Source organism: Lissotriton vulgaris, chromosome 12, assembly GCF_964263255.1.
Source record: "Lissotriton vulgaris chromosome 12, aLisVul1.2, whole genome shotgun sequence".
Classification (NCBI taxonomy): domain Eukaryota; kingdom Metazoa; phylum Chordata; class Amphibia; order Caudata; family Salamandridae; genus Lissotriton; species Lissotriton vulgaris.
In genome coordinates this window covers 643,015,084-643,029,424 of record NC_141700.1, presented here as the reverse complement: position 1 = coordinate 643,029,424, position 14,341 = coordinate 643,015,084, and the positions used below count along the sequence as shown (strand labels likewise).

General features: G+C 42.6%; 1 protein-coding gene across 2 annotated transcripts in view; it reads right to left on the bottom strand.

Moving 5' to 3' along the window:
- Positions 1-14,341, bottom strand: part of PIEZO1 (piezo type mechanosensitive ion channel component 1 (Er blood group)) — a 901,942-nt gene that overhangs the window by 51,868 nt on the left and 835,733 nt on the right. For both annotated transcript variants that reach the window (XM_086945809.1, XM_086945810.1), the window contains 3 exons: positions 12,566-12,780; positions 9,698-9,856; positions 9,165-9,312 (listed from right to left, as the gene is read on the bottom strand). In XM_086945809.1, the coding sequence (XP_086801935.1) occupies positions 9,165-9,312; positions 9,698-9,856; positions 12,566-12,780 (522 nt within the window). The remainder of the gene's footprint in view (positions 1-9,164; positions 9,313-9,697; positions 9,857-12,565; positions 12,781-14,341) is intronic.

Here is a 14,341-nt window from a genome sequence, read left to right as displayed (position 1 = left end):
GCAAAGCCGTTTGTTCTGTTTAACTCCTAATGCTATAGACATTATAAAGTAAGGGATGTAGTATAGCCATTCACGGTATACAGTGTATTCATTTTTCTGTGTTTCTAAATTGTTTCCGTTTACTTTTCATGTACCATCCTCGGGGGGGCCTGGGAAGCACCGCTACTCCATCTTGAAGCCCAAAAAGAACCAGTCATGTGACGGGGGAAAAGAAAGTCATGCAGCAGTGGAACTCAGCCAGCTGGCAGCCAAAGCCAAGATGCTCCTGGGAACCTGCTCTCTACCCAGCTAGAAGAAGCTGACTCATACCTGCAATGGCAACAAATGTATTAGATTTTGTGTACCCCATTGTCTGCTGAAACCTCTCTTGCCATGGGAACTGGAATGTAAGGGGTGGGTTCGAAAAATGAATATTAAGTCTGAGAAAGCCTAAATTTTAGGAGGTACCATGACCTATCCTTCTCTCTTGCCCAATCAGAAATTAGGGAACCTTTCACTTGCAACATTTGTGGGAGGTACATTGTCCCGAAAACAGTATAATTTGCCTAGGTTTAGCTAGAGAAATTGTCTGACTTGTCCGAATAGCTGACCTGTCACTGACCCAACGAACTCTATAGGTGATTGATAGAGAGAGCTGCGGAGCACTCTGTCCGTAATTTCCACATACTCAGTTGGGGGTTGAGAAACCTTAAGTGCTGGCGAATCACTTTGCTGGGAGATTCAAAAACCCAATTGGGGTTATTGGCAGATCCCTTGCAGGGAGGGGGTAGTGCAGGCGTTGTATCCGAAGCTGCAGGTGTTGGTCGTACCCTTTGGTGAGCCCAGTCGTGATCCAAATCCTGAGGTTATCCTGTCCTGACTGTCCATGAGCTGTACCTGCTCGCCTACTAGCAGCCTAAGTCCTTGAGGGTCCTTTCCCGCCTTTCCAACCGACCCGTGGCCAGGGTTGGTCTTCATTCTGTCCTAGGTAAATATAAAATTGCGTGGGTGTTTGTCTTTCCCAGACTTCTCTCCTTCTCCCAATAAAGCAAATTGCCTATGGTCTTTTACCCTGTTTTCCCTATAAATAAGATTTTCGTGCAAACTGGTGTATTAGCATGTTCCATTCTCTCCCCACCTTTAGAAAATTTCTGAATCATATGCATATATAGTTTGTTCCATTCTTACCCTCCCGTTAGTGAATAAAACATCAAGACAAACCAAAATAAAGTTTCGTTTCTTATAGACAGTTAGTGATAACTGAAAGTCTGCCCTGACTAGTATGTTCCGTTTTCTTACCCGCCTTTAGTGAAGTTACCAAAGCCTGTTGATCTAAATTTAGCGTGTTCCTTATTTTCCCTTGCCCTTTATTTTCACAATTCTAAATGTTTCTTGCTTTAATTCATTGTTATACTATTTTCTTAATCTTAGGGATAGATAGCTTGATTTGTGTTAACCTGTGGCTCGTTGAAATTGAAGAAAACGATAATTAGATAAAGGTTTTTTGAAACTTCTGGCGTTTGTGGTTATTATAAAGAGTACAAAGACATTGAAATGGTATATGGGATTTGTGTGGTCTACTTTCTCCACAGCTAGCTCCTAGATCCATTTTGATCTTAGGTACCTGAAACGAGGATTGGTAAGTCAAGTACACGGAAAAAAACAGAAAGGAACCAAACTGCTGATAGTAGTGTGTGGGTTACCTGATTTAAGTATAACGAAAATATTTTTATGGGCCCAAGTGTGCATATTTGGTAATATTGGTCGGGTGACCTGCGCGCTCTATCACCGTAATGATTAGATATATCATCCCTCAGTCACAGAATGTTTCTTTTATTGTTTAACTGATTACATTTTCAAGTAATGAACTACAAGTCTTATGAGCTCTATAAGTGTGGGGAAGATAAAACCTCAGGAATCATGGTACAGAAGCTTAGTATAATCCATGCATTTCAGACAAGGTGATCAAACATTTGGTTACATCAACTGCAGTAAATAACAGTGTTTGCATTAAAATTACTCCAACAGTTCCATCTTGGCATCACCCCTCACCTATCGGTGCACGCCTCAGGACAGCATGCTTCGCTATTGTGCTGATGCAGACGGGAGTTACCCCTAGGAGTGTAATACTATTTAGGAAACTATGCAGTGGTGACTAAATGTCATTGGGTCGATTTGCTGAAGATCCAGTTGCTTGATGTAGTAAATAAAGCCCAGCAACCAAGACTTAACCATCGATGAACAATTCCTCCTCCACACCCCCACACCCCCCCACACACACACACACACACAACCTTCCTCTTCAACAACTAGAGCGCCACAGCCACCAGCCGGCAAAGATCCTTGGGGATGATGAATGTAGAGCCCAGCAGCACCAGCAATGGTGAAGGTTGCAGATTCACCTTGAGCATTAGTGATAGATGATTAAATATTTCCACCCAAGCGTGCATCAGGGGACAAAAATAGGCAAGGCGTAAGAAATCTACATCTTGACCATGGCACCTCAGACAGGCTGAGTCATCCACCAGATCTCTCCTTATAAGGAGCACAAGGATACGGGTACAGTAAATTTGGTGCTGGAATTTAAAATGGAGCAACCTCAATCTATTATTAAGGGAAATTGCACTGGTTTGTTTGCAACAGTATAGCCAGGCCTTGTTTGATAAGGAGCTCAGATGTCCATATCCTACTTCACTCTAGCACAGGGAACCAGATGAGAGATGAATGGGCTGCATTTTAGAGCTTGGTAATTATCTGTTTATTTGTGATAAGGAGAAGGGATAGTGTTGTACACAGTTTAGGTTCTTGTGGTAAGGAGGCTAGGGCTGCCTGACATTTTCTCTCAGTCTTTAATGAAGTATCTTATACCTTTGATAAGGGAGTATGGAATTTAGCTGCCTCCCGGAAAAATGTTGATCAGTGTTAGCAGCCCCCAGCGGGTAAGTCTATTGCCAATTTCTCTGTCCTTAGTGACTGAGTATAGAAGGTAGTGCAATGGAGATTGCTCAAGGATATACCGTATAGGACAAGCAGTTTATTCCATGCAGTGTGCAAGTTTATGTAGAGGCTCACAAGTTAATCTCAGAGTGGTTATGTGATAGGCATAGACTTAGCGCAGGTACAGGAGCAGATGTATCCCTCTCAAATGCGATGTGGGCAGAAAAATAAAGAGGTGCATGAAGCTAAAAGATTGCAAACTGAGCATGCTCGATGGGACAGTAAAGACCTTTGGTCATATGGCAGCATCAACACTTCCCGCTTAAGCTTTGGGGGAAGGGCACCCTTCTAAGCTAATTCTATCATGCACAAGTGTAGTTGTTTGAAGAATTGTTGGTTCAATGTGATGGGAATGTTGAGAAATAAAGTAGTAGAGGGAAAAATAACCATTTTCAAATGGAAGATTCTGCCTGTCAATGATAAAGGAAATGCCCACCATCGCTTCACTTGATCTTCAATTTTCAAAATAGCAGTGCCATCTTTATCAGATATAATTACGCTTTTATAGTAGCTAAGAACAATACCTAAATATTTAACAGAGGACGTACACAATGGAGTGGAAATTCTAAGGGGTGGGTAAGGGAACTACAGGTAAGTTGGAATATTGTGGATTTCTCCAATTTTATTGGTAGATTACAAATGACTGGGAAGAGATTACAATTTGGGTCATGAAGGAATAGTGTAATGTCAGTATATAATGAAATGATTCCTTTGCATTTAGTAAAATTAAGGCCTGTGTTTGCGTGGCACTGTCTTATGACTGAAGCCAGAGGCTCAAGCGCCAGCGCAAACAGAAGGGTATCCTTGGCTGGTGTCTCTCTTAATTGAAATGGGGGTGGAAAGGAGCCTGTTCAGGTGAATTGTGTTCATTGGCTCTACATACAGACGTTTAATCCAGCTCAAAGTCAGGTGGGATCCCGATTCTGGCCAGGATACCAGAAATATATTCCCATTCCAAAAAGTCAAAGGCCTTGGTGGCTCCAAGAAGACTACAACTGCTTACAGATTGCGGTTTAATTGATGTATTAGGGCACAAATAAATCTGAGAATGTCAAAGTTGACCTACCAGGAGATAAAGGCAGATTGATCCAGACGTACCATGTTGAGTAGACTTAACCGTAGTCTGTTATCCAATAGGTGAGTATTTTGGCATCTCTATTTTATTAAGAAGAGGGGCCTATATTATTCGCATAGTGCAGAAGGTGTCCCAGGTTTTAAAAGTGTGATCATTATAGTTGAACACATTGATTGGCGAACCGTGCCCTTGCCACGGGCCTCCTCTTAAACCTGCAAAGCTCAGGGAGCTAATATGTCTGGTATACTTTGTAAAATTCACTCAGGAGCCCATCACCCCAAGGTGCTTTTCACGTGGGCAGCCTAGAAAGGATGGCCTTGATCGCCTCCAGAGAAAGGAGCCATCAAGAAACTGGTGTTTAGCCCCCTGCAGCCAGAAAAACAGTCCTGTCTAAGAAGGCGATTCCCAGGATGTGTACAGGCCAGAATAGAATGCACTGAATTCTGTTAATAAGTGCTCGCTTAATACACCATCTCCCCATTGCCAGTTTGTATTTAAATTATGTCATGGAAGAATCCAGGGGGGGGGCTGCAAGAGTGCTGCTAGTGCCCTACCCGATCTCTTACCATCAACATACACTGTGGTTTTGGCATTGTGAGCCATGTGCTTGGTTTACCTTTTTGCTACCTCTGTAAATTCAGTCTCAATTTTATGTCATATAATATGACTCCAGTGTGCGTATCTCCTCCTCTGGTCTATTCAAGTGGCCAAGAAGCATTTTCCTAACACTGTGCTGTTTGGAGATACATACACCAAGAATGCCGGTCTTGTAGGCTTCTCATATCATACCCACAATACTGACAATGTTCATTTGCTGCAAAGTAATTAACAATGTCAGTTCTTACCTCCTCCCTTAAAAGCCCATACTGCAAGATGAAAGGAGACAAACGTCAGGAGAAGGCTCTATGTTGGGGAATGGGTAGTTGAGCACAAGGTGCACTGGGGGTGTGGTCAGAGAAGGTGTTCAGAATGTTTGTCCCTGTTTCAGTGCAGGGGCAAACATCAGGGATGCAGAGCCAGAAATCCAGTCTAGACCAAGAGCCATGGACCGAGTATATGTGCGTGCCTTCCGTAAGAGTAAGGTTTCTTCTCCTCCAGCCATTTACTAAGTTATGATCACTGAATAGCACAAAACCACAGTGGTGGAGGGGGGGTGAGCCAGGTATGTGATCTGTCCAAGCCAGGGGACAGAAACAGATTGATTTCTTGCCCCATAGGATAGAAGTGAGCTGTTAGTTGCAAACTGTGGTTCTACACTTGTTGTACAAACTCAGGATCATCTGTATTAGGGCAGTTACCATTTATAAAGGACATGTGCTTACCATATATAATTTCCTGGACAATGAAGAATCAGCCATTGTTCATTTCCTATAACAGACAAACGGGGGTGCCTGTTTAACGAAGATAGCCATCGTCCTGGAATATAAGGACTAAGTGGTAAGGGCACAGTGCCCACTCCACTATGGCACAACGTTGGTGGTCTGAGTATTAGTGAGTTGGGCCTCTGGAAGAAAAACTACTTCTATGTGTTGGCTATCCAGATATGATATCCAATATCTGGAGAACCTGGTGTTGTTTGTTTGTTAGCTTTGTAAACATAGCACAAACATGACCCAAATGTACTGGAGTGCTTTATAAGAGCACCAGTTACATTACACTTAGACACTGGGAGATTACGTGACTTGCCCAGAATCACAGGATGTTTAGCTGACACTGAAACTCGAAACTGGTTCCCCAGTTCCAAAGTCAGCAACTCTGGCTGTTAGGTCACATACATTTTTAGGCCCTTAACATTCCATGTGGATATTGCAAGGTGGTCAAGTCCTTGGACATCTTGGGTATGAGTAAACGGGTATCTTGGTTCCCTTAATCCTTGATCGACTTCTCAGTTAATGTAGAGGCTGTGGGTAACGTGAACACACATGATAAATGCATGAAATACAATTCACTGTGTTGTCCATGTGAGGTGTATAACATTGAAATAATCACTAACACTTCAACCACGGTGACCACCACAACTTGTCAGCAGAAAAAAGCAGCCCCATCCCTCTCACCCACCAGAACAAACCTTCAAGATTGACACAAAAATGACATATGGTGTGTCAGTACACTCCTTAGAGAAAACCATGAGGTCCGACGGAGCAAGACCTCCAACAGGGAGATGTCTGCCAGGGTAGGAAAGAGATATTGGACCAATACAGCACACTGAGTGTTGCTGGGCAGCCAAGGTGGGAATGGTGGCTGCCACGGTCACCATATGGGGGACATATGCCATTATGAACCGCAGGTATGAAGGCTGCCAAGCATAAATAAGGTCAAATATATTAGTGGGATGGTCCAAACCTGGGTAAGCATTGTCACTGGGATCCATGGAGATCAGCCAAATACAGCATTGCCAGATACTGACGCCAGTACATATTAAGCAGTAACGGGGCTCATATAGGACTCACTGCACTGTTGTGACGTACCAGTGGTACCTACACAGACAGTTATGGGAGGCTGTCATTGCAACATATTAAGTGATAATATAATTGTAGAAGAACAAGTAGATACTTTGGGAAATCAGAGAGTGAAGTGAAAGGAGACAGGTTGGGGTTGACCGTAGCCCAAACAGTCAATCGTTGACAGTCATCGTTGACACTCACGTTAGAGTCCATTGCATGGGATGAATCAGGGGAGGTAATCATATAGATACGTTTTATAAAGAGATGAGCACTTTGTGGAGTGGAGAGGATGTGGGGTTTGTTTTGATGGGTTTTACTCAGCCGCGATGGATAGAGCATGGCGTAAGGGAAGTTAGCTTTTGAGCGCCTTCCACTTTAAGGAGAGGTATTCCCAGTGGGCCTTCTGCACAGATGCTGTAAAATCATTCCAGTACCCATTGTGTGTCTGTGATTGCTTTTCTCATGCCAGCTGCAGCACATCACTGTCCCTGAAAGTGAAAAGTCTCACGGGGCATCAAAGATGTCATTAACGTGTCATGAGTGATGTAATATGTGAGGTCATAAGTAGTACATGGTGGAGGCGCCAGTTATAATTTGTGTTTTTTGGGATTAAAACGGGACATTGTGACTGACACTTACACATAACTATAGTGTCACATTAACCTTTGTTTTTTCCAGTATTTTTGTTTTTACATAAAGTAATATCTTATGATCATACCAAACTCCAGGCCCCACACACAATACCATACAGGCAGCCTACGGCAGCAGACTTCTACCCCACATTAGTCAGAAAAGGAAAAAAAATTCTGGTACTACCAGGGTACAGAGGAGTCACTATGGCTCCCGCAGGACCGGGAAGACATTACACTTTTTGAAATATTTGGGCCAAAGAGGAGTCCCCTCTGGGAACCAACCCCCCAACAACTATTAGAGAGGTCAGAGCCGCCCTACCCTGCATCCTTATATAAACTGTCAAAGAATATCCTCCTATGTCAATCAAAGATTTTTCAAGTGGTCTTATTCCAACCCAGATTATAATTTGCTACGTAATGCCCGGTTTATCCCCTCATCTCAAAGTTTCCAAGTATATCCTTTATCTGCCACAGAATGACTAGGTACATTTTTCATCATCAGCAAATGTTCACGTATATCCTCTCGCCTTCACAAAATGCCTACATTTATAAACAATCTTTGTTACAAAATGTCCTTGTTTATTATTCCTCAATAAAGAAATGCTTCTCCTACTTATGATGTGTGTAACAAAATGCTTAGGTATACCATGCCTTTGGCACAGTATAGAAGTGATTACATGCACCCTTCGTCCAATAATGTCTTAGTATATCCTTTCTGCAATGTTGCCAACAAAGTTTACATTTTTACCTCTTACCTTTATACTATCATTCTCACAAACAGCTATATACATACAATACATTTTCAAACCCCCCCAATAAACCAGATGATCTTGCATGGAATAACTTGCATCACTCCAATTCACATTTTAGTTGCAAGTTACAAGGAACATCTGAATCCTGTCTGGATGGCTATTACACAACTGAAACTTATTTTCAGTTTATAGGACCAAGGAATCAAACCTAATGTTGTGAAAAAAGTGTATTAGTAACATGAAACTTTGGTAAGTGCTTGAAAAGTGGGAAAGGGTTAATTTCTAAGTATCATTATTAGTCATGGTATGGAGCCAAAGTATTGTATTGTATTGTATTGTAATTGCATTTATATACCGCTTATTACCCCTGACGAGGCATCGAAGCGCTTTTTCAACGAGTAGCACGCTACTCCGAAACCCAAGAAAGTACACGAAAGAGGGACATAGAAATGCCAGTTTACCAACGCAGAAAGATACTTCTATTTTGTACTCAGTAGTTAGATACATGGAACTAAGGAAGAATTTGTAGTGAAACTGATTTGCATGTTTGTCCCTGTAGGGGTATTATTTAGTGCTTATGTATATTTCCATGTATTCGTGTGTCTGTATACTGCTTGTGATGGGTCTTTATTCAACTGTGTGCATCATTGCCTGGCTGAATGCATGCCTATATTCGTGTACACAAAGGTCTATTTTTAATGCATGTGTGCCGGTTTAGGTGTGCACGTGCCTCTGTGCTGGTGTGTGCTTGCACGTGTGCCTCTACTGCATTTGCATGACACCCCTGAGTAATTCCAGCATAATGGTGCACAGTGAAAACTAGCCATTGCTGCAAAAGCTTAAAGCTTTTACCACTCTTCATCCTGAAGAAATTCTTGTCGGTGAATCCAAAAACCTTCTGTAAAGTGTGTTTAACGTCCTGTCACCAATCAGTGACATCCTCGACCGATCAGATGACACAAGACCCTCTAGTCAGAGGTCACCTCACCACCTGCAGAATCTCAGCAAGATGGCTAGCCTGCTGAACCAGCAACAAATCGAACGGCTGGGACATGAGAGAAGAAATACTAAACAAACAATGAAAAACATATCTGGAGCCTTTCTGCATTAGTCAACAGAACATGTGTCGTTTGTTATCTAAACACACATGCACACATATATCTTTTGTCACCTAGAAGGCTGCACTCAGAGCCCACCCTCACAGACAGTAGTAGGATCATATTGTTTCCTATCTTTCAAAATGTCTATGGATACTGCTTCGCCTGCTTGCAAATCAAGATATTACCTTCTCAGTTTCCCGACTGCACTTGATGATGAAAATATTGGCATAGATGTCTTCCACACACATCCAGTTGGAGAGGGACAAAGTGGTATCTGTCCAAACCCAGTCCATCACGGCTCGAAGCTCCACCAGAAATGGTACCAGGCGAAAGCTGCAGGAAAGACAACAAAAAGGATTCATCTTCAAGCATCAATAGAAGAATGCAGATCTTCTCAGTCATTTAGGTTCTATTTCTTGAACATTTCTAGTTCCTTGTGCATCTCTACTTGCTAGCATTCCCTTTAGTTCAGTCTTGGTTATTATCCAGGCAGGGCTGAGTGCTGGGTTGGGCATGGGTGGATTATTTAACAACCCTTCTAATGAATAGCAGTCATTGTTGGACTCTTCAGACTTGTTCCACATACTATAAATGGACTTCAGCAGGATATCAGTCATGGGAAAGGTGATGAAGCCCACTGAGCAATGAGGCGTACATCTTAACCAACGCCATAAACCTATTGTGCATGGTACACCAGGTGGAAACTGTGCTTACTTACCCCTGGAAGAGAAACAGGTTGAGATGGTTGTACTTCTTGGTGAGAAAGTTTCCCAGAATGCGTGTCGGATAGCCACACCGGATCTGGTAGGCCGAGAGGGAAAAGTAGATGCATTTCACAAAGTACCACAGCTGAGCCACGGTATTAAGGCTGAACTTCCTGTCAACGACAAAGAGAAGCAAAAGTCATCAGCAGCACACCTACCTACCCTTTTCCAATAAAGACAGATTGGAAATCTGAAGATGCCCCAGCAGGTGGGTGCCTCTGAAAATTTAGGACGTCTGGGAAAGACTCAGTTCCATACCAGGATCTCAATGTGAAAATCTGTTTCTTCAAACAATACTTAACATCAAAATGCTTATGTTTATCTGCAATCCCAAGGAAGGCATATGCAACATGAAATCCTCAAACATGGGGACAGAACCTCAGAACTACCAGGAATGATGATAGCATTGTAAATATTGACATTGTGTCAATGCTGGGACCACATAGGTATAGAGTCACCACTGTCAATATGGACATTAGGCCTAGGCTGTGAGCTTCCAAATAGTAAAAGTAATATTTAAAGTGTGTATCAGAACCTGAATTTTGCAAGTATAGGGGTGATGCTGGAAGTCCTGAGAGTGAGTCCCACGCATGGAGTAATACAGCAAACCATGAGGCAGGATCCATCAAAGTTCACTTGTTTGTATCGAACAGAGCATATCCTGAGGCTGGAGTAAAATTTCACTAGCGTTAGCAGATATGCTGCCCTAAAACCAGCCGCCACGGCTAAATTAAATGAGTGGTTACAATATTCAGAACTCACAAAGAATTTATTTATTGTGGGATACAGCTTGATTAATGTGATGATGCAAGGGCCTCATGTACAAAAGGAGTAATGCGGTTGCAAAGCATGCTATTCACAGAATCACATGGCTTCCAATTACAAAACACGTTTGAAAAATATTTCAAAGCCCTTTTATAAGCCAGAATTTCTTTTCTGTGAAAGAGGAATCCACCGCCTATCTAGAAGTGGCAATGGAATGTGTCAGTGGTTTGTGATTACAATTTCATTGCCACCCTGGGGTGGGATGGATACCTGATTGGCAAAGGAGATGCTGCTTCTGTGGGATGGATTCCCCTTTGGAAATCGTGTAGGTGGCTTAGGGATCAGCAGACAGTGATCCAGGAGCATTCTTCCTCCATAGTGTTTCCAAATGGAAGACTTCTTTTTAAAAAAGTTGAACCTGCCTCTTTCATGGACACGGGCTGCCTTAAAAGAGGTTTCCTGTCTGGGAATGCAAATGCAGGGATGGATGTGTACTATTTCTGGAAGGCCTCGATCCCTAAATTCGCAGCCAATCACAGAAGTTCACAAATTAACTATGCTTAGCTACTATTCATTAGCACGGTCATTTTGCAATCACCCCACAAATGTAAAATTTGCTATGTAATCTAAAATGATATAGGTCACATCTTAAATTCCATTCCCAGTCGTAAATAACAGTGCACAGTGGTCATTTCTGCAGTAAGAGCACAATTCAGCGACAGAGGTTAAATATTTAAACGTAACTTGGAGAATCCTATCATGGTAACAAACCATTAACAAACGCATGAAACCTAGGACCGGTTGGGGTCAACCCTCATCAGCCAGGATAGCTTGACTTCAAGGGGCATGGAGAGCACTGGGCCCATGTCTGGGCATACCCATTCCATTGGGGGTGACAAACACAAAAAGAACATCTACTTCTGTTTGCTTTGTTCGCCCTAAGTTGGCAGGGTATGCCCAGACGTGGGTCCCTTGCTCACATTGCCACTGGATTAAACCCAGAAACCGGTCCCAGGATGCTGGTTTCCAGTCCAGGGATGACCTGGCCTGGCAGTTCGGGCTGGACTGTTCCCACTGGGCACAGGGTCAAGACTGATTTGCATATGGCTGTCTTTAAACTGGAATGGCATGGGGAGCAAAAAAAACAATGTATTTAGGCCCATATCTCTGTACTGGGGTGACGAATGACATTGTTCAGCATTCTGTCCATCAACTGTTCCTTTTACCTATTATTCTACAAGCTAGACTCCTACTTAAGTGTTGTTGTCTCATTCACGTACAATAGATACTCTCATCCCCAGGCAAGTCCACTGTAGACCAACATGCAGTACATATGAAAATCAACTAATTTTTATTGCACGGTAGAAATGATCCTACTTGTTGGTTGATACCAGGAAGAGCACGTATCAATCATGGTACATCGTTATTTTTATATGCTGTTCACTACCAGGATGGGCAAGTAAAGATTTGGATAATAACTAGTTTGCCCTTATATACCACATAACCCAATGAGTTGTAAATACTATCTATACTTGACTGCTGTTTTCAGTGTTCTAGTATTTAGTTGTACAATGCTGATGTAACACCATCAACCAAAGAATTCCCAGCCTGATGACATGGTATATTTAAGCATGTGAGTTAAAGATCGAACTCTGGAGAAGAAAGAACCATCTAAGGTACCCTAATCTTGCTTTGGATTCCAGAGTGGCAGATTAAACACTATGACTCTCACTTGGAAATTGACAGCACATGTGAATAAGATATGCATGGTTCAGGCTCCCAGTTTTCCCAATTCCATTATGGGGTGTGGCCCGATTGAATTATGAAGGGTGGGGAGGGACTTAGGAACTATCTTTGCCCACTTTTGGAAATTCTTATAGTGGACGTCTGAGCACCATGTGTTGGGGGATGGGAGGGCTATTTCTCTATGTTCCAACCTGAAGTATAGCAGAGGGAGCACTCCACAACCCTCTTTGAACACTTACACCTGCAATAAAATCTACAATCTCACCCAATAACATGCCATTGCAAAACACTAGCTACTCCCATTCTGTTACCTCTCCGTAACGGCCGGCAGGATGAAGAACATCCATAGGTGGATCCCAAAGACCAGAATGACCTGGAAAATCAGTTTCCCAAGCACAGTCTTACGCAGGTAAAGAGCACGGTCAATCACCATGGTGGAGAATTGGATGAGCAGCATCACCAGGAAGGCCTCAGGCACTTGATCATCCGAAAGCGAAGACGCAATATCAGCTGCAGCAGAGTGTTTCTAGTGTGCAAGAGAAAACAAAAATTGAAGCAACCGTCCAATAGTGAAGAAAAGCTGCTGAGGGTGTGACACAGTAAAGGAAAAGAAGAATCTTATACATTTAATGACAAAGGATGAGAAGACTCCTCTAGTTTAAATCCTGATTGGGTTGTGAATATGTTTTGGCATCAGTAAAGAAGCACTGTGCAGCACAAATCTAACATGGCGGCTTGTAAAGTGGGATGTTCTCTACTTATTCGTGCCTGGCATAGAATGAGCTTTTACTGAATTCAGATGTGCCTTCCAACAGGGCAGGACAGGTAATTCTGCCACTCTGGCATTTGACTGGTAAGCTGTAGGGTCGGGCCTGCTTTCAGAGGAGATGAATTGCTGTGACCTAATGAGTCTAAATTGCAATACTCTAGCTCAGTGGTTCCCAAACTTTTGACTCCTGAGGACCCCCATTGATTCACCACTTGAAGCCGGGGACCCCCAAGCAATTTGTAGGAGTTAAATTTCAAATATTAAAACAGTAATTTAAAAAAAACACACGTGTGCACACAAATCAAATACTCAAAGTACTAAGGATTTTGGGGCCAGATGTACGACCATTTTCTTTAGCACCTTAGCACCTCGCAATTGGTGATCTATTGCGAGTCGCTAAATGAAATGTACAAGAGTATGTTTAACACTGTTTGGCATTCCCAGTGGGGTCGCAAATTGCGAGGCTCATTATTATAAATGAGCCTCTCACAATTTGCGAGCTCATTGGGAATGCCAGCCCTCCCAGGGATGGTGGCCTGCTGGGCTCAGCAGACCACCATGCCTGGGTCTGCTTTTAAATAAAGCAGTTTAATTAAAAAAAAAATGCAGCCATGCATTTAATAAAAAAAAAAGAAACGTCTTAGTTTCATTTTTTAAGGGCAGGCAGTGGTCCCAGCTGCCTGCCCTTAAAAAATAATTTTGCATGCATTTGCAAAGGGGAAGGGGTCCCCTGGGCACCCCTTCCCATTTGCGAATGCATTACTATCTACTTGAAGGAGGTAATAATTGCGAGTGTTTTTCAACCGCAATTACAGTCGCAAAACATTTGTACACGGTTTTGAGACTTGCTATTTGAAAGGGAATGCCCCTTCCAAATAGCAAGTTGCAAAACCTATTTAGCAAGCTGCAAAAAAATTGCGACTCACGAAATAGGCTATGTACATGGCCCAATAGGTTTTTATGCGCAAACGGGTTCACAAACACTTTTGCGCATATAAAAACGGGTTGCACATCTGGCCCCTTAGTATTTTATATTGAAGGAATACCCCCTCTGTTACATGTATTTCCTTTGTTTTATAGCATCTCTCATACCATTGTAGGAGCACTTTACATCACACACATATAGATGCAATGAATCATACATGTAATCAGTGTATAGATATAAATGTTACATAAGGTAAAGGGGACTCTAAGGTGTAGTATTCACATGTCAGAGTGGTGGATCTCGCACAGCTAAGGTAATCCAAAAAGCTGAGCACGTATTCACCTCAGACGGTCCCTGCATGATATGATTTAGTTAAGATGCAATATGGAGATT